General features: G+C 42.4%; 2 protein-coding genes across 6 annotated transcripts in view; both read left to right on the top strand.

Moving 5' to 3' along the window:
* Nucleotides 1-93: 93 nt before the first annotated feature.
* MEIKIN (meiotic kinetochore factor) lies at nucleotides 94-11564 on the top strand. 4 transcript variants are annotated; one of them, XM_085073517.1, is made up of 14 exons: nucleotides 96-375; nucleotides 1841-1928; nucleotides 2149-2227; nucleotides 3240-3300; nucleotides 3941-4078; nucleotides 4510-4629; nucleotides 4884-4923; nucleotides 6148-6209; nucleotides 6990-7084; nucleotides 7414-7584; nucleotides 7796-7879; nucleotides 8406-8561; nucleotides 8849-8978; nucleotides 10527-11564. In XM_085073517.1, the coding sequence occupies exons 1-14, from the start codon at nucleotides 168-170 to the stop codon at nucleotides 10571-10573; spliced, it is 1479 nt and encodes a 492-aa protein (XP_084929643.1). In that variant the 5' UTR covers nucleotides 96-167; the 3' UTR covers nucleotides 10574-11564. The 4 variants fall into 4 exon arrangements, with proteins under 4 accessions (XP_084929645.1, XP_084929646.1, XP_084929643.1 ...); XM_085073518.1 differs by having other exon boundaries at nucleotides 96-342; XM_085073519.1 differs by lacking the exon at nucleotides 7796-7879 and having other exon boundaries at nucleotides 94-375.
* A 2944-nt stretch (nucleotides 11565-14508) lies between these two features.
* The window catches only part of FNIP1 (folliculin interacting protein 1), a 65170-nt gene continuing 56467 nt past the window's right edge, over nucleotides 14509-23211 (top strand). For both annotated transcript variants that reach the window (XM_085073506.1, XM_085073508.1), the window contains exon 1: nucleotides 14509-14719. In XM_085073506.1, coding sequence (XP_084929632.1) covers nucleotides 14631-14719 — 89 coding nt within the window. In that variant the 5' untranslated portion in view covers nucleotides 14509-14630. The remainder of the gene's footprint in view (nucleotides 14720-23211) is intronic.

Below are 23211 nucleotides of genomic sequence, written 5' to 3' on the forward strand. Positions count from 1 at the left end.
GGTTGCCGCACGAAGGGCCGGTCCGTTCGGTCACGGCAGCCCCTCCCTCACGGGCGGTCGGTCCCTCAGAAGCGCCGCGCGCTGCCGCCGCGCGCATGCGGGTTAGGGCGCGGGGTGGCACGGCGTGAGGGCGGAGCGCGGGGGTGGCTGCGGCCGCCCCGCTCGCCATGGAGCGGGACCGCGGGCTCCGCGCCCCCTGCGCCGGGAAGGCACCGCGGAAGAAGCGCCGCGCGTCCCCTCTGCCGGGGGCGGCAGCTCTCCCGGGCAGCCGGGCCGGCGCCTCCCAGCTGTGCCGGCGGCGCCTGTTCGGGAGCGCGGGGTCCCGAGGGCCCGAGCCCGCCTGTAAGCGCCTCTCCCCCGCGGCGGCGGGGCCGGGCGTGCAGGAGGTTGGGCCGGAACCCGGGGGAATGGGTAGGGGGAAGAGGACCCTGCGCTGTGCCTTGTCCGCTGTGCTCTCGTGCGTAAAGGTGGTGGTCAGGGTAATCTGGGCAAGGTTTTTAGCAGTAGCGGCCTCAGTGTTCCCCCAAAGGTTTGTTCGTCACACCTGTGCCCCGCCCAGCGGCTCCTGTGTAAGCTTGGGAAGTGGTTTCTTGTTGTCCATGTCCCTCGCGGCTTGGAGAAAGCAGACCGCTGTTCTGGAAACAGGAGTGTTTCCTCTATTTTAGCTGCTAGTTAGCAATAGGAGGGATTTTTCCTTCTGTAAAGTGCCTTCCCTTCATTTAATCGAGTTGGAAGGGGGCATTTGGAATTGGCAATACAAAAGCCTTGCTCGCCTTTGAGAGAATTACTTTAAGAATTGCTTAAAGTCGTTACTCAAGAGGAGCTGCTTCGTTGTTGAAAGCAGTGCGAGAAATACAAAGTTAAGAATTTGAGACCTTTTAAGAAAAAATGCAGGCCAAGGGAAGGGATGGGAATCAAGTGAAGGCTGACAGAGTTACTTGCTAAAGAAATGGGGAAGACCGGTGTGGGATGTCTTGATCCTGGCCTGATCTTGGTAATTTAAAAGTAAAGCTTTGCTGTTACAGCGTACAGAGAACGTTTGTTTTTGCCTTGTTCCTGCTTTGCTGGCTCCTGCTCTTCTATGTATTTAGTGCTTCTGTGCAAAGGACTGAGTGCAGCCAGCAGCCTGGAGGTGTTCCATATGCTTGAAAAAAAAGAAGGAAAAGGATGAGTCCTGTCCATATATCATCCTGTCCTGAATTCTCAGGGAGCTTCAGCCAAAGGGCTCTGTGTGGCCCTGGGGGAATGCAGTGTTTCAGACCCACTTTTTAGTATGGGGATAGATGCTCCTTTGCGGTCATAGAAGTGTAACTTTAGAAAGTTTGGCTGTTTCTAGCTCTTGGATAATGAAAATAAAACACAAAGCTAAATTACTTAGAAAATTAGTTTTAGGATAAGATAATATGACTCTGAAATTTGCTGGTTCCTGATTAATTGTGTTGTTAATGGCCTTTGTGATTATATATAGTGAGGAGTAGTTTATGTGGATACCCTTACAATACTCCTAATAAACTCCATTTAAAACAGATTTATATTCAAACTACTTTGAATGAAAGTAAAGGTTGCTTCCAAGGTGGTGGGGGTTCTTAATCAACAGATTTCTAAAACACCAGATGTATTTATTGAAATCTGCTTTTCATTTTGTCTTGATGATATACTCCTAAAAAAAGCTTGAGTAAAAATAATAAAGTCAATTCAGACTTTACATTGTTTGTGAAAATAGGGTCAAAAAGTGTTATGGGTCTGGAAGGGAGGAACAGCTAAAGGTTCCCTGTTAGAAAAAATCATCTAAAATCTAATATTGAAGTTATCATTACTGAACAAAATGTTTACTATCTAGGTCTGAAGAAAAAGTCCCGTGGGAAAAGCTTACCAAAAATTAAAGAAAATGTTGAATTTGCAGACGAGAGCTCTTCATGCAACCAAAGGTCAGCTAGAACTCATTCAAACACAGAATTGTTAAGACTTGCTAGTAAATTATATTGTTTTGCCTTGTGAGATGGCTCTTGGAGCGATGCAGTCTGAATTATCAGTACATAGATGTTTGTCAGATTATTTATTGACACCCCATAAAGACATTTTGTAGTTGTTGCCTTTGTCTAAAACTGTAACTCTGTGATTGAACTTAGTTCTGTTCTTCAACTGTAGCAATCAAGTGAAGGTCAGAGAAACAACAGACTTGGAGATAAAAGAAGAGGAACCAGAAGAAAGCAGTGTACCAGTGAAGGTGAGAATGCTGTCTTGCTTTTTATCTACTAGTAACTGTATGGAGGATAAACAGGAGAAATGTGATTAGAAAATTCTTTTTCAAATCAGGTAAAATTTCCTGTGAGTTATGTGTGTGTGTGCACACACATTTTTCAGGCTGAACTTGGTCCTGTATTTTGGATCACATTTTCTGTGTCTTTGGCCAGAATAAAAGCTGTTGGAACTACTGGTAGTAGCATGAGAAAACATCACTAATTATCCTTAACAAGGCAAGGCTGTCAGAATTGTGTTGTGTGGAAGAGATCTCAGTATGTGATTCCAGAGAATTGCTTGTTTCTAGGTCAGGCACAAACCTTTGGCAGGTCACTGTTGCTCTTCCTTGTGTTATTAAAACTGGAACAAAATGTTTAAAGATAATGGTGCAGAAGTGTTACAGGACAGTTAATACTGCAATGGCAAGAGAATAGTGAACCAGGTGTGTTTGAACTGAAATCACCTGAGCAAAGGGCTCAGGTAATCCTGGTATAAAATATTTTTCTTTGAAATGTTAGCTCTTCTTTAGAGTCTACCAATTATTTACATTTTCTACAAAATGCCTTGTTTCGTAGAATCTACTGCTTACGCATCATAGATATTTGTATTTGCAGAAATGGTGTAGGATTCTGAATGTGAGAATTGGGCATCTGAAAGAAATAAATTCAAAAGGCACTGAAATTCATTACTCCACCACTGTTGTGCATAACTTCGGTTGATGTCAGTATGCCTTCACTGGCAGTCTCATCCAGCAAAGATTGTAGGACCAAATGATGGGGTATTTGTCATGAATTTTAGAGCTGTAAGTCTAAAGATTAAGATTTGTTGATGTGCATGAAAAACCCTGCTGCAAATTACACTGTGAATAGCAGGCTTAAGTGATGAAGTACTAGACAGTGAGTTTTCTCAGCATCTGCTAATGCAGGATGATATTTAAATGCCTTTCTTTGTCTACAGTCAGTTCTCTTAGGTTGTTTGTATTGGTCTTTTCACTTTAGGAATCCAAAAAAATCAATTTTGAAAGTAAAGGAAGTTTGAAAAATGCTGAAGTGACTTCAAGTGAGTATAATGGCAGTAAATTATATTATTAAATATATTTTTATATCTATATAAAACTAAATGTAAAATTCATTATATCATTTCTATAAAAGTACTGGACTTGTACTGTGCTGTTATTGTACTGGTTCTGACTGTATGATACTAGAAAGTCAAGGTGTTGAGACCATGGGCTGCACTTCTGCCTTTTATTGCAGCCTCAGCCTAGGCTCACAGGAATTGGTGGTAGGCAGCACAGTCCTCTGCAGACCCCGAGGCAATTGTGAGCACAGCCTGTTGGAAACCACATGATCTTGGTTTTATCATTGACAGAAATAGTTGTGAAAATGAGTTCTTCAGTTTACTCAAACATTCATTTCTAAAAGCTTGTGACCTGTTTAAGCATTACCCTACTAGGGGCTAAATTCTTCAGGTATGTCTGGTGAGCCTTGGGTGAGGAAGATGTCTTCTCTTAGCTTATGGTAGTGTATGGAAGTAAATAAAGGATGCCCTTTCTTTGCTTCTTGTTGTATTATGACTCATTATAAAATACAGACATGACAATATTTTAGCTCATTACAGGAATGAAACTCAGATAAGGAAATCCTGATGGTTTGTACAAGATGATAGATTTTTTAGCCACCCTTTTTGTCTCTTTCTTTAGGTACAGAAATGACTCTTCCCACAGGTGTTTCAACCTTTCTCATAGAGTGTTTAGATGAAGATTCAGCTGCAGATTTTAACACTAGTGACGTTCTGAAGAGTTTTTCATCTCCTGAAACATTCAGAGATGATGATTCAGGTGAGACTTTTGGGGGATTTTTTTTGAGTTTTATTTGATGTAGAAAATGTGGGGAGACTGTCTACAATAGACTAGTCGCCTCCCTTGGTGTGACTCACCAGGTCAATCTTTGCTATAAGTCAACCTGTACTTAATGTGGAATCTGTGTATCTCTCCTCTAATCTGGTGTGAATCAGGCCCTGGTCTAATTTGAATCCTACTTTAAAACTAAAGTATTCACTGTTGGCACAATATTGGGAATGACCCACAAACTTGTTTTCAGTCAAATTCCTTGCAAACTTTTCTGCAGCAGTTTGAGCCAAGACAATGCTTTAATTTTGCTTTTTAGTTCCTGTCCTGCAAATGTGATTGCTTTCAGTTTGGTCACAAATTTAATAATTCTATGCATTTCAGCATAAGAAGTCTGCATTTATATATTTTTTTATGTCCAGAAAGATGCAATTTTTACTCTGTGGACCCTGCCAAGTACAAGAACTCTACTCTCCTGGACTCCAGCAAAGCAGTGACCATAGATAAGATACCACAGATCTCAAATCTTTCAGCAATTTCAGGTAATACTTTTCTACAATACTTCAGGATATAAACATAAAAAAATTTCACTCTGATATGAGGAACCTGTATAAAATACGTAATGATCATTTTATGTAAAGTCTGTCTGCATAATGGAGAGCGGTCCCTGCTAGTCGTCCATGTTTGCTTGTAATATTGTAGTTTATAAGTTAATTTGCACTAAAAAATTGTCTGGTCTAAGATGACTTAGCTTTTTCATTTAAAGTTCAGCTTTCATGTTCTGGGTTTTTTTTAGAACCTGTACCAGAAGATTTTCCAGACAGATTCATTAGAAGGTAATTGCTACAGCAGACTCTTGGATGCACCTAAATGTTCAGGCTCTTCTCTTTTGAGTGATACGTAAAGGCCAGGACAAATAAGCCCCTGCTCCTGCAAACATCTCTGTGGAGTTTCAGCTACCTGTGTACTCACTAACTTTGAAATTGGTGGAATTTAAAATTGGTCAGGGAAGAGTTTGCCTTACAGACTTCTGGTTTGGCCTTCCAGCTGTAGGGAAGTCAATGTAAGAAAACAAAGGATTTTATGGAAGGAGATGACATTTATTTACTAAATCCCTAAATAAGTTGCTTTTATCCAATTGCACTAATTCTGTCAGGTTTCATTCAGTCACAGCAAGAGGTGTGTGTTCAGGTGGTGTGCTCAAGCTTGTCTGTGCAGTACAGAGTGTGAAGGGTAGCTGTAATCAAGCCTTTATTAAGTCTCTGGCATTCTGTGTTGGCCCAGAAAAAAATCAGTTTTTGGGCAGATCTTTAATATTCTTTAGGAATCATCAGCTTGCATGGGGTGTTTCTTTGCTGTGGAATCCTGCTGACTTTATAATAGAATCTTTGGCCAGGTTACTGCCTGTTGTTAGTGTTTCCTTACTTAGGATGCCTCTGCCAGGAAGTGGAATGATGTGTGTGTGGTGTGCTGGGACCTTGCTGACACCCCCTGTTGCTGGGTGCCAAGTTTTCTGTGACAAGTTGTCTGTGGTGAGGTTTTATTACAGCGAGGGCTCTTCTGTACTTGGCCTTGTCACAGAACTGCCTTCAGATCCTGACATAAAAACCTGAGGAACGTGAGTGTTTTTCCAGAAACAGCATCATTTCTTTAACCCATGTGCTGCTCCTTCCAGCCTTACATGCAGACATTTTCATTCATAACACGTCAATCTTAGTGTTACAGATCTCTATACAATTGAATCTGAATTTTCTTGTTAACCTAATTTTCTCCTGCATCCTCCTTAAATATGCTCTGTCCTAAAATGCTGAAATGCTAAGCATTTAGTGAGTCTTCTGTGGGTCTTAAATTGCAACAATCCTCATTATAAGCTGTGTGACTTGATGATAAACTATCAAATAATGGTAAAGGATGATTAAGCAACTCCTTAACAACATTCTTTAAAATAAGCTTTATCCCTTTTCACTCAGCCTATATTTTCTCAGGATTTTCTTATTAATAGTTTTTTTAATGTTAACATTCATTCAGAATAGTTGTTCATTTTTTCCCTCCTCCTCTAGAAAGAGACCATCAAATTGCAATTACAGTTCTTCAGCATTAAGCATTTCAACTACTCTGGCAGGTAAAATGGGAACTGAAGCAGCTGTACTACCTGTGAGAACAGAATATTCTACCCAAGCTTAAATGATTGCTCAGTATCTAAACCAGGCTTCTACTGTGTCATTTGTCTTGCAGCAAAAACTAAACTTGGGTATGTCTAAAAGGAGAAGTGTAAATTGAAAAATCTTCCCAGCAAATAAGACTTTGTTCTAATTAATGTGTTGGGAGAAGAAAACAAAAAGAAACAACCAACTAAAGTCTCAGATCTTGCATTTTTCCATTTAATCACACATGATGCTCAATGAAAATTGGTATTTCTTATTTAACTTCCCCAGGAACAGTACAGTTTGTCATGCTCTTGAACTTATCTCATGCCAGCTTCACAAATACATTAAATCCCTGATGTAACTATAGTTCTGATCTGTGACTGATATGATTCTCTGTGGTCCAGATACCACATAATTTCCCCCTGCTTGACTTGGAGTGTAACAGCAGCAGAAGTTGCCACTGGTAAAGACTGCTTTGATTATGCAGGTCTCTGCTCCCACAGTGTGTGTGTCCAGCTGTAAATAGCCAGGTGAAAATAAGGTTAATAAGGAGCCTTGCTTAAGGAATGGGAGAGGAGTAAAGCAGTCCTGATGGTGGGGACAGGGAGATGAGGATTACATTGGAGGGTGGAACTGTGTTTGCATGTGTGGCTTTGGAATTTTCCTCTTTGAGAACCATCCTGTAAGACATGGGGTGGAGAGTAGCTGTGGTCTTTGTCTCAAAGTTAATTAATTGTGTTGGAAATCTGTCACAGGAAAAAGACTCTGTAAAATAACAGCTGCAAGAGAGAGAACTCCAGACCTAAAAAGTGGTATGCGCTGTTCTGCACCATTAGGACCGGAAAGCAAGGTGAAAGATCCTTAATAAATCAGCAAGGTTGTAACACAAATTATTTGCTCCTTGTATGGGTGGAAAACTCCACCTAGAGGAATAGTAGTTCCTGCTACACTTGTAAAGGGGTGCTTGCAGCCAGGGCAGAGTGAAGATGTAGCTTGCCTCTCCCTCTTGATAGAGCAATAGTCATGGATGTCCCCACGCTCACTGTTTTTCAGACTAGCTGTGTCAGTGGCACTGAAATTGGTTGTGTAGAGCTTGACTATGACAGAGGGACTTTTTTAGTGCTTACCTGCTATAGAGATTCACTTTGTAATACAAAATGTAATTGTTTCACTGTTTAGCATGATAATCAAACAGCTAAAGCCAAAAGGATGAAGAAAAAAGAAAAGAATTTTAATCCCTTAGAAGAAGGTTCATCATCATTTAGGCAGCTTGATGCCTCAAGAAACACTTCAGCCAGATCAAAGGGGTTGAGAGAAGTTCTGCCAACCAAACTGACAGATGCTGTGGTGGTGAGTATTCCTGTTGTGCCCCACTGATTAACAATGGCATGGAATGGTAGTGGGACTTGTGAATGACAGGAATTCAGTACTTAAATCTGAAGAACTAATAGTAATTCTAAATGGAGTTCTTAAAGTATTGTGTAGTAGGAGAATACTGTAAGCAGTACTAAACAGCAAAGAATTTGAAACTGATACTGAGTTCTTCTCTGTTTTTGCTTAGCAAATGAATTCCACCATGCTAATCATGGAGGAAAATAAAGTTCTAAAAAATCCTGGTGATGCTCAGCCTCTAGAGCTGCTAGATGTGAGTCTCTCTGATGCGTTTTTTTTTGTTGTTGTTGTTGTTGTTTGTTTGGGTTTTTTTGAGTGGTTAAAACCAAAGGAATCATTCCTTGTGGCACAGGCCATTTCTACCTATATGTCTGTTACTTCAAATTTCAGAACAAACTGTGATAAAATCTGGACAATTAAAAAATCTAAACAACTCAGCCTAGGAATTTGTTTTGTGGTTTTTACAAATGTAATGTAAAACCAGCACTAGTAGCCTTACTTGCACAACCCCTTTGATTCACATTTGATATTTAAATGCCAGTTTGAATTTTTTGGCAGTACAGATAGTACAGTACTGCCAATTCTCTTTGCACACTTGAACTAGTGCTTACTAGATTAATTAATAGAGAACATCAGGGTCTTGCTGAAGCCCTAAATCAGTTTTTTAAGCAATAGGATACCTTTTGCATGAACCAACAAGCATTACCCAGTCTGAATTGTTGTCTGTTATCTAACTGGGCATTTATTCCTGCATATTTTGTATTTTGACGGAGCTGTAGCTTAGCTTGTCACCGGTGTGCAAATCCTCACCTGGGAAAGACCTCCTCCCGAATACCACAGGTCCATTTGTGAATTCGGAAGAAATTGTTCCTGCATCTCTGAGCTCAGAAGATGAAATTACTCCTCAAAGTCCAGAAGAAAAGAATATTTTAAAGGTTCTGATTTTATTACACTTTTTAAATCCAGTTTTGTCATGCTAATTTGTAGTGTACTTTAGATTTAATCCTTACCATATTAAAACTGCTGAAGAGAATGTTTAAAGCTTTGAAGCTTTCTATCACCCTTTGCAACAGCATGTTAGGTGTACACAAGTAGTCTTAAATGTTTTCTAGTGACATGCTTTGAAATCTGCATGTCATCTCTAATTTCCTGAGAAGAAAGCTGAAAGAACGTTTCTTCAATGGGAATAGTTGTGTGATTGAAATGTCATTAATATTTTCAGTCTTTGTGTGACAGACAAGAAATCTGCTCCATTGTTAGAATGTCACCAGCACCGAGGCCTTCCAGGCTCCAGCAAGTTCCAGTTAAAAGTTCCAGGAAAAAGTTCTGCCCTCCCAAAGGAGTGCCTGAAGGTAAAGGAATCTAGACTTGGTTCACTATGCAGATGGTAATGGTTTTTTTACTTTTTTTTTTTGAGTCTGAATATTTGGAAAAATCACGTGGCTTAAAAGAGTAAAAGATGAAGAAAACCTCAAATCTCTCTCTTAATAGTGTTCTTCTCAGCACTAACATTTTCTCCTCCAAGGATCTCTAGCATAAGAATTAAAACAATCATAGGTTACTTCATAATTAAGACCAAAAGGTGCTAGTAGGTGACTGAAAATAGCTGTGCTGCTTCAAGTTACTCCAAAAGTAACTTTCTGCCCAGAGAAGCTGTGGCTGCCCTATCCCTGGAAGTGTTCAAGGTCAGGCTGGGTGGGGCTTGGGGCAACCTGGTCTAGTGGAAGTTGATCCTGCCCTCAGCAGGGGTCTTGGAACAAGATCAGCCTTAAGGTTCCTTCCAAGCCGTATCAGTGGTTCTGTGATTCTAAACATAACTTTGAGTTTCACTGCTCATACAGAGATTCCCTAGAAAAGATACCAGCTTCTTTAGTAAATTACTATTCTCTGCTTTATTTCTAGGGTGAGTTAGCCTGAGTTGAACTTTATATCTGGTATTCCCCCCTCGCCCCCCCCCCAGTAGTTCAGGTTATCAGTAGTGCTTTTCTTCAAAAATTATCAGTTTCTCATAAGGTTTCTATTCTTTTCTCCTGAAACCCTTAACATGGGAGAAACTCCTTTCTTCACTTCCTAGATTTTTGTTACACAAAAATGAGAACTGCGAACAAAACTGTCTCATCACTAACACAGAGGTAAAAGCCCCTCCCTTCCCCATCTCTCGTGAAGTTTCTCGGTGTACCACTGGATGGCACATGTCTTCCGAAGTTTAAAGGCGTTCTTCACACTGTCTGCAAGTTTTCTGCAAGTTGTGTGTCATTTATTCTGTTTTAATTCAATACAAAGATACTGCACAAGTGCAGCAGCTTTAAAAAATACACATTAATTTTCGTTTGCAGTCTCTTAGGTCCAAATGCATTCCTATTTCATTAGCAGTTGAGTTATATGCATCTAGAATGCAGGGCACTTAAGTGCCTGTAAGTGTGTCCGTATGTATTAATTAATGACACTCATCTGATGCTTCTGTACAGATCAAAGAAATGGGATACTAGGTCATGTGCCCAGGCAAATTGTGGTCATGCAGAACACGTACTTGGTGTGCAAATTATTCAGAAATCAGCAAGTGATGTTGTCAGAACAAAAGTTTGGTTTTCTTACTACTTTTCTAGAGGATCCTGGTATTGGGAATTAGACCCCACTATGGTGGGGGTTTATGCTGGATGTTTTATTCTCTGCTCAGAGTCTTTCAGATGATGCAAGTTTCCATTAAGAATGTACATGTACTCAAAATTATTGTTCTCACTTGCAAATGAGACCTGCAAGATCCAGATTCTTCCAGACAAATGTTAACATTGGAAATTTAGTGAACATCTGAACAGCTGGTCAGATCAGTGAGCTTTCTTTTACACGTGAGAATGTGCCACCTTATTGATAATTATTTATTGCTTCTTTTTTCCCCACAGATAGTATTACAAGTACCAAAAATTGGATCTACTGTAAACAGAGATGAGATTTTTGGCTCTCAGCAGGAGTTAACAGAAGAAATGAGCATCTTGCTGCTGTGGCAGGGTGGTAAAACAGAACTCCTAACTTAGTAATTAATGGTTGTATTTTTTTGCATATATGTTGTTTGAAATTTAGTATTATGTGTTTCAGTAAGCTAGTAAATATTCAAATACTTTATATTAAATCATTTTGTACAGAAACTAGGTCCTGTTCTGGGCATTCCATAAAGATGATTCTTCAGTTTGTTTAGATTTTTAAAAAATGTGACTGAAGAACAGCAGACCAAATTGCATTAATGGAATTACTTTTGGCTCTTGCTCTGCCAAGATTTCTAGTTTTCTGTAGTAGCATTAGTATCTAAAGATGTGACCTCTGCTTAAGTGTTAACACTGAAGGTAACTGCATGTCCTTGAAGTGGCCATGAAAGCATTCATACACTCTTGGGGACCCAGAAGTCAATAGTATGCCACCATTAAAACTCCTTGAATGCTTAGGTCTGCAGAACTTTGGAAGTACAGGACTGTGTGTTCTGCTGTAATTTGATTTCTGAACATGAATACAGGTCATCTTCACCCCATCATCACTGTGAACTGGCTCTTAATGATCAGCACTGTCACCATTCTGGGCACATCCACTGCCCAGCCACTTCCTGTTTCATCTTGCATACTTTGTAATACTACATTTCTCAGTCATTGTTTCTTCTAGTGGCTTCAGATTTAGACAGAAAAAGTAAATGCCTTACATGAATACAGTGGTGGGAAAAACCCTTTTAGCTGAACTGTTTGAAGAGATGGATATTGACATTCTGGATTTTCAGGTTACTGCTCACACTGTGTCCACTTAAGTCAGATTCCTAGTGCTTCCAGTTCAGCTTGTGGATTGTTAATTCATAAATGTTGTTCTTAATGTGCTGAATGCCTTGGAAAATACTGTCAAGAATACTTTTTTTTCCCACATGAATTCACTGCACAATAAAGTTGTTTGGGCCCCTACAACGTTCTCACTACAACATCCTTTACTCAGACTTTTTCTGGACCAAAAGGAAGTTTTTCAATGTTTCAAAATGCTAGTATGGCTTTTAAAAGTCTAAGTTTGTTTCTCAGTGTTATCACCCTGGAAAAGAATTCTGTATTTCCAAAAAGAGCATGGCAAAATGACATACAAAATCCACAACTTTAGTCTGACTGCATTTGAAATTACCTGCCAAAGTTCAAACCCTGATCTTTTCCCCATTGCTCTGGGGTATAAGGAAGTGCAAATAAATGCTGCTGGATTAGTCTGTGAACAAGTGTTATATAAACATTCTATATGGCTCAAGGTTAAAAATTATGCCAGTAAGCTTTTTTCTTCTAAGCATTAGTAGAATGATTTCTGCCAATAACTCCTTGGAGTCCTCTCAGGTATGCTTTTAATTACCAATATCCTTGTTCTTGCAAATACGAAGTCACTTGTAATTATGCAAGAATCTAGAGCCCCTAGGAGATAGAGGTGAGCTCCTTGATGTAGCTTTAAGCAAAATTGAAAGTTACATATTTAGTAAGTTGTGATTCTGATGATTGTTCAAGTAAAGGATGGTCCACATTAAAGATAAGTTTTTTGTAAGGGTATTCTGGAAGTCGTAGGAAAGAACACTGACTTTGCCCCAGGTCATTTGGTAGTTTTATACAAAGAGACTAATACTGGCAAACTAATTGCAAAGTACAAGAGAAGAAAATACAGTCTGGAACTGGCTGTAGCAGCCTGAATATTGCTGGGGTTTGCTTTTGTTTTTCTTGATGTGATGAGGCTGTATAGGAGGACAGAAATATCATGAACCACAATCTCTTGTCCTTCCCTTCAGTTATGAAAGCACTGCTTCTTATTTTCATCTTTTGTCTGACTCTTAGAGAAAGTGTAATTAATTACCAGGCTAGCTCTTTGCCCCAGGGAAGGAAATTCATTTTGAGGCTGCAACAATCTCTACTCTTGTTCTGCTGTTCTCAAAGGAAAGGCATTTTCCCAGTTTGATTTTCAGCTGAAAAATGACTACATAAAATTTCATTCGTAGTGGAAACTGGCTCTTCCATATTGGTGGATAAAGGTTATGGGTCATGGCCAGTTAATGGGTAGGACAGAGGAGGTTATTTGTGTAGTGATTGAGGAGAGGAATCTGTTCAGTGTCACCAGGGCTGCACTGTCACATCCCAGACATGATGAAGTCTTAATGGCTTGAATGGAATTGCTTCCAGCGAGTCAGTCCATGCAAGAACTCTGATAATCCTTTATCACCAGGAATTGTGCATGGCAGATGCATATTGAGTAAATGTATTATACATAAATCTGTAAGAGGTTTTTCATTAATGCTGTTCAGTTATTTTTGTTATCTGAACTGCACTTGTAGGAGACTTAGACTCCAAGTGCTCAGAGACGATGGGAGATATGTCTTCTACTGGAGTGCTACAAGGGTGCATGCAAGGGCTGGTGGAGAGTAAAGCCTTACATGAAATGGTTCTGGTTTGGTTCATAATCTTTAGAGACAGAGGAGAGGTCTGGGGCCCAAATCAAAGCATACTGAATGGACACTTAAGTTCACTTACATTTAAAGGGACTCCAACAGCTTGAATTGTAATGCACTTGAACTTAGCTAAATCTTCATTGCTCCAAATTGTGAAACTACTGAAAGCTGAGTTACGTATCCTGGCCAAAATTCTACCATTTTGTTGTGTTCCCTGAGGACCTTTTATATTTGAGACGATTATTTACATGCTCCTCTTGAAGCCAGGAGGCTTTCACATGGTGAAAGGATGTAGAGATTGGTCATGTATAAATCTGTGGCAGGCACATGTGTTTTCCATACAGAACAAGGGGGAAAAGATGCATCTAAACATTAATTCCTGTTTTTTCTTAAAATTATCTACAGCTTCTGGTGGATGGAAAACAAAGTTCCTACAGATGGGTGATTGTGAAGAATCATTATGTAGATATGTTACACATGTGCTAAATTATGCCTTAAAAATAATCTGCTTAATTTAGTCTTACATCATACATTGTTTTAGCTTAATTCCATTTTCTAGGGAAAGCAGATGAGTCAGTCAGTTTTGTCAGTCCTTAATTAAACTTCCTAGCAGTGTTGTATCTGAACAGTGAGACATTGAAGGAGACTGTTAGCTGTTACCAGGGTTTCTATTGCACTTAAATATTACTAAGAAGAGAGTTTTGCAAAAAGCCACAGATTCTTTTGATTTTATAAAACCTATCACGTTTTTTGTTTTGTTTTGTTTTTTTTTTTTTGCTTATACTTTGTTTTGGAGTCAGTTGCTGGGCTTTATGTCCTAAATACTATTTTGTGGATGGATGTTTTACCTGTAATGATGGCTTCCTCTGCCATCAACTACATGCATTCCACCTTCCCTGTGGGTTTTGAATCGAGTGCATCTGAGCTGAGCCATTCTGCTTACAGCTGTGGGAGAATCGCTTCGTGTACCTGGAGCAGAGCGGGCAAGAGCTGGATTTTCGAGGTTTGGGGCAAAAGACGTCACCTTTCTCTGCTGCACCCCTACACGCAGAGTCCCAAAGGCGCTGGGTACAGCCACGAGACGGATCCGATGCCTCGATCGTAACCTCCTCTCGCCTTCCCGGGGTTCCTGCCTTTAACTTCCGTCCGAAGAAGGAAAACAACAGCGGCGCGTTATCGCCGCCCCCGGGGGATTCCTCGGCCCTGCCCCCGGCTGAGCCCCGCCGGGAGCGGGCGCCTTTCCCGCACACGCCGCGGCCGCAGGAGCCGCCGAGGCAGCGAGGAGGGAAGCCCGGCCTGCCCCCGGGCCCGGCGCTCCCCCCGGGGGCTGCGGGGCTCCGCTCCCCACGTGGGGCCGGGCCGGGCCCGCCCCGCCCGCCGGCCGGCCCTCGCTCCCTCCGTCCCTCCCCTCGCTCCCTCCTCCCCTCCTGGCAGCGCCGGGTGACTAATTTCTGTCATATGACTGTGACACCGAATGGAGCGGGGCGGGCGGAACTAGCCGCGGCGAGGGGACGGCGCTGCGCGGAGCCCAGCGCCTCGGCGGCGGGGGCAGCGGCGGCGCCCCAAGATGCCGCCCACCCTCTTCCAGAAGCTCTTCAACAAGAAGCACGGGCTGATCTCCCCGGCCAGGGACGCCCGCGACGACTGTGTCTTCAGGTAACCGGGACGGGGCCGCGCTCCTCCTCTGCCCCAAACTTCTGCGCCGAGTTCCTCGCTCCCTCCGCCGCCCCGAGGAGCGCGGGGCCGGCAGACCCTTCCCTGCCCCCTCGGCAGCCGCTCGGCGCCGTGCCCCGCTGCCCCCAGCTCCGGGGGATCTGTCCCCCGCCCTCCGCGGGAGCTCCGGGGGTGCCCCGGCCGGGCCCCTCGGCGGTTGCGGGGCCGGAGCCCCCCGGGACGCCACGTCGGGGCCGCCGCGGTGCCTCCGCTCGGCCGCCTCCCCTGCCGGGGCCGCCGCTCCCCGCGCCGGGCCGTGCCTCACCCCCAGTCCGCCGCTGCCTCCCCTTCCCCGGCGTGTGAGGGGCCGCGGGTCCCTGCGGGCATGCTGCGGGTCGGGGAGGGCGACAGACGGGCCAGTCCCCAGGGAGCAGCCTCCGGAACGGGGAGAAAACGTGAAGTTTTGGCCAAGAGAGGAGTGGGGCTTCTGGTGAAATTGGTCACGCTCTGCCCACAGCAGCACTGGCTCGTCCGAGCGGTGCCAGGCTCAGCACGGGGAGCAGGCAGGGGCCCCGGGGCAGCCCAGGGCCTGGTGGGGCTGCGGCGGGGAGAGGCTGCTCGGGGACTCGGCGGGGCCTCCGCGGGGTGCTCTGCTCTGGAACAGGTAGTTTTTGTGCTGCTCCGCGCGTGGAGCATGGTCACGCTCGAAAGCGATGCCGTGGCTGCGTCCTGGCAAAGGGAGAACCTGCAATTCGTTTTGAAGTGCAGTTTGCCACCTGGATGCAAATACAATCTGCTTCATTAGTAAGAGTTATGTGCTTCTTGAAGCGCTTGTAACAGTGTGGTGAAGCTCTCCTCCCACCCGCTGCCTTGAAATTTATTGCCTACAAATGATCAGCCCTTGGGTTGCTCTGTGAAGGAAGATCTCTGACTGATGGGCTTCATTTTCTGTGGTGGGATACCCGTTTTACCTGCAGGATTTAGCAGTTTAGATGGATAATAGTGTATCTGCAGTTATCTAAGCACACGGTTTTTCAAAAAATATTGATGAGACTACTCCTTGAGGAGTCAAGACATTCTCCTGGACCCTACCTGGAGCTCACACAACTTTTGAAGACACTGATCATAGCTGCTTGCACAGCTCTCTGGTATTCACTGTGAAGGTGAATCCTTTTTTTTAATGATCTTTCCTAAGAAGCAAAATGTTTTAATAATGTCAATGTCATCTTATTTTCCAAGTCATCTTAATACTGGACTAGAGCCGTTAATAGGGAAGGGGCACTAGGGCTGCTTTGTATAATTGTCTTGCCTTTTGCCTTGTGGTGGGTGCAATGATGAAGCTGTAGTGCAGACCTTGGGCAGAAATGTGGGGATCACACCCGTGTTGGAAGGAGGAGAGTGAGTACTTGGCAAGGTCTGTACTCCCCTTGTCACTTGCATCATTCTGTGCCAGACTGGGTCTGAAAATTATCGTGCTGTTTTGCTTTGTGATGTGAACTGTCAACTGGTAACTGGTGAATTTGCAGTTGGGTTTTTTTTGGTGGACTCACAGGTATAATTTGCAGGGAGTGGCTGATGAGGCTCTGGGTAGGGTGGGAGACCCAGCTCTGACTTAGGAGAGTGAGGTAGTATTTTTTGAAGACTTACACAGATGCTCTCTAGGCATGTTGCCTAACGGCTGCTTTCATTTTTCAGATGGGGCTAAGTTTGTAGCTAAGATCACATATAGTGAGGGTTATCAATTCCTGGTGAAACTTTTGGATAATACACAAAATAAAGACTTATTTATGACAGCTGATTCTTTGGATACTGGAAACAAGCACTTTGGAGTTTAGACTGTTGCTGGTTCCAGCAAACCTGAATGCAATAGCCTCATCAATTCCATTGAGGCAAGGTGATGTTTTATGGATTAATACATTATTATCTGTTTAGAGTCTAAATAGCAGAGCATTTTCCAAATATTCTGAGTGCTGTTATTTCTGTCTTTACAAGTTTTGTTATTTTATTGAGGAGATTTTGTAGAACAACCATAAAAATGCATAAATACCTTTACTATATTCTGTGAATAATATGTACTTGGAGAGAAAAGCCCAACTATTCCAGCGGTGACATCAGTATAGCAGAACATCTAAGGATGATTTTGATGCTCTTTTTTTGTACTGTGAATATATTCTGCATTTCTGTCAGGCTTATTGTGAAAATTCACCAGTTCTACTTATCTGACCTTACATTGTTTCAAAAAATATAACAATTCTTTTCAGGGGAAAGATTTTGTTTAGTTTTTGGTTTGTTTGTGGTGGTTTTTAGGGGTTTTTTTGCATTTTTGTTATTGGTGGTTTTTTTTTTTTTATTTTTTTGTTTGTTTGTTTCCTGCCAAGGCTCTCTTTCTGTGCTGTGGATGTGTGAAATTTTGTGAGCCTGGGTCTAGCCAGCCTCTGGGAAACCCTTCAGGACTCGGTGCTGGAGAAGTTAACATGTTTAGTAATGGGAACAATAAGTTAGCAACTGTAAAATATTTGCTGAGGTGCCAGTGTGCCATTTATATATATTTTTAATATATGTATGTTCACTGTATTTTACAGAAGAAACCTTAGGAAATCACAGTTGATCCATGTTAGTTTTTTAGCTCCTCTGTTTAATCCAGGGCAGTTGGCAGATTTGGCCCTTAGACTGAAATCTCTTGGTACACCTTGACATCCACATGGTGAGCAAGAATATTCAACTTTTAGTGGTAAAATCTGTTTACAAGAAACACAGAAACACCTGCAAGTATTCTAGGAGGGAAGAGTCAAGCCCTTAAATTCCAAGATGTAGAGTACCTGCTGTCTACTGCAAATAATACTCAGGTGAGTGGATTTTCCCTGAGGGTAACTTTTACTATAAATAGGATCTCTTGGCCATATTGTAGCATCTGGCACAGGCGGCTGCTGGTGACAGGAGAGCTCAGCCCAGGCTTAGGCTGTTACAATTATTAGGAATATCAGGTAAGCAGTCTTCTAGAATTTTAGAATCGAAATATTCCTGTTGTAAAAATACATAAAGGTGTTCACATGAGGTGTAAGCTGTATGCATCTAAAATGGAGACACACTTCTAAAGAGCAATTAAATGAACCCTGTTCCAGTAAAATGGAAATAATCTTACAAAAATTTCCTTAAATTAAGCAGAAGCAGCCATGCATTTTTGCTATAGATTGTATGGGCACACAAAATATTCCACTGCACGTTTACATTACTGACTGCCACAGATAGTGATTTTCAGCTGCTATGTCTTTCCAGGGATCCACTTGACCCCTCTGGAGAAAAGGTAGCTGGTAAATCACTAAAAACTCAACTAGCTTTTTGTTCTTCAAAATGAGCTGAGTAGATCGAGCCCAAAGCTCAGTAAATCACCGAGAGGGCTGAGGCTTTATATCCTTGTTGTCACGATGTGTGGGCAGTATTTCCAATGGTAAATACAGCTGCAAGGACTGCAGCAGAGTTTCTGCAGGAGTGTGTGTGTTGGGATCCTGGTTGGACTTGGAACACTATTAGCCTGTGGCAGAGGGAGAGGGATGATCTTATAACCCTGAACTATGGGACGTGTTCATTTTGGTGCTGTATGTAGGGAGAAACTCAGTGGGGATTTTTTCCACCTTACGTATAAAGTTCAAATACTTGTTCCCTTCTGTCTCTAGACATCCTGCCTGCCTAGCTTGAGGATAGAGGGGTTATTAATCAGGAGTTCTTTTCACACTACAGCTCAATAAAAGCTTCAGTGTCTTTTTTAATTTTAATCTAGGGAGCTCTAAAGAGCCATCTCACCCCGAGGGGCATTCCACTGATGTTTGCAAACTCTGTTTTGCTCTTGTTAAAGCACCTGTTGTAGAGGTACAGCTGTGTGGTGATTGTTCAAGCCTGACAGAACCCCTTCCAGTTTCGAGTCTTACCAACACTGTGGGGTATCTTTGGGCACATTCTTCCCTTAGGGCTTTGCTTTGGTTGTCTGGGTATTTTTGAGAAAAAGTGCTGTTTTTCAAGCTGGGAGATACAGGAGTAAATAATTTTAAATGTTCTTTATTGTGGAGAAAGCAATTTTTGGTCATCTTGTAAATGTGCTTTCTTGGGGTCTTCTAGGAATATGTGCTGTTCCTTTATTGAGAGAATAGTTTGCCAGGTTCCTGAGATAGGAAAGGCCTCAGGCTGACTGCAAAGGAGTATTTCCTTAAATCTGTCTAGGCAAGCATTCCCCATCAGTCCAGACTCTTTCTGTTCTCTGTGGCAGTGACTTTAAATGGTGTCCTGAGATTTGTTTCCTTTCACATAATTTTTGGCAGCGCCATTCATCAAGGGAATTGCAATAAACCTAGAGTTGGAATTGGGTAGCTTGATACAAAGATGCTTCATGAGCCAGTTCCTCTGCAGAGCTATTGTTCTTGCCCAGTAAAAATGCTACATGCTTTCTTACAAAGGCATAATTGCTTCTTGAACCAGAGGCTAATTTCTTGAAATAAAGTGCAAAGAGACTCAGATATTTATTAACGTGTTGGCAGGGACTACTACAGCTTTTTAAAGTGGAGGCTGGAGTAAGGTGGAGGAGGAACACAAAAGTTGTCTTTACATTGGTATTTCCAATCAAAAGTTTTACCCACAGAACTTTTTTCTCAGGAGCAGGTAGCTTTGTGTACAGCTTGGCTGAGCCCAGAGAAGCAGATCTCTTGCCAAACTGTGTCAGTCCTTGGGAGCAATGCAGCCAGCAAATTCCTGATCCTAATAGCTCTGCACAAGGCTTTTTAAAGCTGTTCCTCAGCAGTGCATCAGGCCACCTGACCAAAACCTGCTATTAATGAAACAGCATGTTTTGATACTTGTTCATTTCTGGCATGCTGCAAGTTTTTTTTTGTCAATATTTGTGAAACTCCTGGAATTTCACCACCTTTCTATTTCAAAGTCTATCTTCCAAAAGAGCTTTAGCTGGACCTCATTTTGTAATAGCTCCATTTTTTATCTTTTCCAGTTATCTGATGAATTTTAAAAGCTTTTGTCCCATACTTTTTAAAGACTATTCAAATTCTTAAACATCTAAAATGTTACTGTGCTTTCATTAAGCTCATTTCTGCCCTTTAATGTCCTTTTAAGTTTTGCTTTTTTATAAAAATCCATCTCTTCTGTAATCTCTGGAACTGTATGGTTTTGGCTTTTTGGTTGCATTCATTAGCTAGAGTGTACCAAGTTTTAATAAATACTTCACTTTGATTTATGCACAGTTTTCTCTATTGCTATGATGACTTTGGCTTGTATTTTGAAATATATTACTGTTTTCTAAAGTACTTCTTTTCGCCAAAATCTGTTTTGCATTTCCTGTCATGTGAGTTTTCATGTACCTTCCAGTGCTTTAAGTCAGTTTTCATCTTGGAAGCAGAGACATGCAAGCTACAAGATTACAGTAAGCACCTCTGGAGCTTGGAGATAGTTTTGACAATTTCTTCTGAAGGGGCCCCTCTGCAAGCCCTCTCTGCCACCATTCTCTTAGTCTCCCAAGTGTTTCTCCAGGTAGGAATATGTTGCTCCTAAAACACCCAGCATGTCCTTGAAAATTAGGTGCTAGCTCTGAATAAAGCAATGCTGCAAGCTGGGTCTGTGCAGTGACTGAAGGAGCTGATAATAGGAGGGTCAGCAGTCCGTCCAGTGATAATTTACTCATCACCAGATCTGAAGGAATTAACTTGGATTGGTATTCCCAGCATGCTAGGTTCATGCAGAGAATGACATGCTAGGTGAGTGCAGAGAATGACAAAATAATTTGAAAACTGATGGGGTACTTGTGTCTGCCTGGCGTTGTGCCTTGGAAAGTTTTCCCCTGCCCTGGTGGGGGCTCTGCCTAGCCCTTGCTTCACCTTGGCTTCTTCCCATCACCTGTGGCACAGGGAACATGAATGGTGGAGTGAAAAAGCCCTCTGCTCATTTTTTCTCTACTTTTTCAGAAGGACGTAAAGCTCATTACAAAATGAGCTAACAGGTGAAGGGTCACCCTTATTGCCTTTCCTGCTGGCATGTCCTGTGGTGTCTGGGAGCTTGTGGTGACTTGAGCATTTGGCATCATGAGGCCGCCCTGCCCGTTTTGGCCATCACGAGGTCAGCGCTGTCAGCGCTCACTCGGCTTCCTCCCAGCCTGCGGCACCGCTTCCTCCTCGTGGGATGGCCTGCCTTGTCTGGTGATAGCTGCAGTCTCCTGCCTTGCTGAGCGGCCCTTGGAACAGTCACTTTCTTGGTTCCCCTCCCAGCATTTCCACTCCTTCCTCTAAATTAGAAATGTTTTTGAGGAGAGGTTGGAGTGAATCATGTACGTATAGACATACTCAAGTGGAAATGCTTCTTTACACTTGCGTTATGCTGGGAAGTGTTGTGAGAAGGTGTTTCTATGAGCCCTTGGGTCCTGTTTCTTACCTGTCCTGCTGCAGCTGAGGTCATGGTGCATGAGGATGTACCAAGAGCATGGGGTGTCTGTACCTGCTTGTGCACTGCGTGGTCTTCTTTTCTGAAACAATTCCACCATTTGTTTTCAGGTGACTGAGGGTGTGTTTACATGTCTCATGTTACAAACCTTGCTGACTTGGGATGATCAGCTCCTCTGGTTGACTTACAGATTGTCCTTTTTGTATTTTCAAAGGGCTTTATCCCTTGCTTTGTGCATGCTTCAAGTCCACATATGTTCATGGTGACAGCTTGGATGAATCCAAGCTTCTGTTCTGGAATAAACTGGACCAGTGTGACTTGGAGCCTGAAACTTGTGTTGTAATTTTGGCTGAATGCTGTAGGTGACCACTTCAGCAGCGTGTTTTATGAGTGGAAAGTAACGCATGCGGTGGTTTCATGCTCAGCAGTTGTGTTCCCTCCCAGAGCTACATCTGGAGCTGAATGTCTGCAGGATCACATGTTTGTGAGTAACGTTAGGAAAAATGCAGAGCTCAGTTGCAGCAGCGAATCCACAGCGTAGTTGTGCTGGGCTTCCAGAATCAGCTAAGAGCAGAATTTGTCTCTGAGGACTTGAAAAGTTTTGTGTTTGTGGTGTTAGATAGAGAACCTTAATCTGTAAGATATCTGCTGGAGGAAGAAAATCATGCCCATTTAAAACAGGAAATAATTTTATTAATCGGTAATTGCACCAGCTAATGCACCAGCTGCTCCACCTTACAGTGAGCAGTAGCAGAATTCATATATTGGAAATATTCATATATGGGAAATACATCTGCACAAAATACATGGGGTTCTATTGTGCCTAAGGAATGTGACCATAAACACTACATTCAATCACTAATTTCTAACAATACCTGCCCAAGTATGTTCTGCTTCATAGACCTGTGAGTGGTTATTATGTAGTCTTTGTATTGAAAAGGATTTATTTATTTTACGACAATGCATGGTTAACAATGTTGCTTAGTGCTCAACTGAGGCTTTTACTTGAGTTAATTCTGCACATTTGCGTAAACAACCTTTTTCTTCTCTGAAACTGATAGCTTCTGGAGATACTATTATTCAGAACACAATACACTGCAGAGGAACTTGTTCAAACGTGAATTGCGGCACAAAATACTCCATGAACTACATATAGACTATTAACAATGCATGTAAGATGCATCTGCAAGTAAAATGTGCTTGTATAAAGGTTTTTGTCTTCTCTAATTTCATAGCTCTTATCAAACAATGAAACCTTTGGACTTGAACAGTTTGGCTGTATGTAAAAACTTTTTCTATGTAACAGTCTTCTCTGATGCTTTTGGGTTGATAATCTCGGTATCTTCCAGCTCTTGTGTATTATTTGTTGTTGAAATTCTGGCCTTGAAAGAACTCATTTTGTACAGGTGGAGGACTCTGCAGTGCTGCCAGTGTCAGTAACAGCAATCCTGGCTGTAGGTACCCCCTGCCCAGTGAACAACCCAACAGTGCCCTGGGGTTGGCTGTACCCAAGTGTGAACCTGGAACAGCCCCTGCTGACAGCAGCGAGCTTCAGGCTTGGGAATGATCCATCACACACCACTGATCCTGCCCTGTCTCAACAGGATCACTCCACAACATCCTCAGTGGTCATTTTGGTCTAAAATGAGTAAAACACATCACCAAAACAATCACTTTTCCTTTACTTTAGGCACTGATCGTGCCCTGTGCATTCATGGTGTTTCATGCCCTTCCAGATCTGTGTGTGCCTCACTGTCAGTGTCTTCAAATGTTTTTCCCCTGTTCCAGCTAAAATGTCAGCAAAACATAAAATTTGTAATAGTACATGAAACCTTCTACTCTTTTCAGTTTGTGTGATATAGAGCTGGGGAGAAAGAGGAGCCAAATTACAGTTCTCTGCCATCTGTTTTAGTTGATAAATGAAGAAACTTCGAGTGCAGTTCAGCCCTGACTTTAGGTCCTGGCATTGTGCCTGTTTAAGCCAGAACAGTATCTTCACCCCGGTTCCTGTGTCATTTTCCACTCAGAGAGAGAGAAGGTAAATTGTTTGAGCATCGCCCAGA

Source organism: Lichenostomus cassidix, chromosome 13 (assembly GCF_008360975.1).
Source record: "Lichenostomus cassidix isolate B80296 chromosome 13, HeHo_3.0, whole genome shotgun sequence".
Lineage (NCBI taxonomy): Eukaryota > Metazoa > Chordata > Aves > Passeriformes > Meliphagidae > Lichenostomus > Lichenostomus cassidix.

What these genes read in the sequence shown, in the direction of transcription:
- MEIKIN (XM_085073517.1), top strand. Translation starts at nt 168, where the DNA reads ATGGAGCGGGACCGCGGGCTCCGCGCCCCCTGCGCCGGGAAGGCACCG. An exon ending in AACTGACAGATGCTGTGGTG is followed by an intron (nt 7,585 to 7,795) that starts GTGAGTATTCCT and finishes GTTTTTGCTTAG; the next exon opens with CAAATGAATTCCACCATGCT. An exon ending in TCCCAAAGGAGTGCCTGAAG is followed by an intron (nt 8,979 to 10,526) that starts GTAAAGGAATCT and finishes TTTTCCCCACAG; the next exon opens with ATAGTATTACAAGTACCAAA.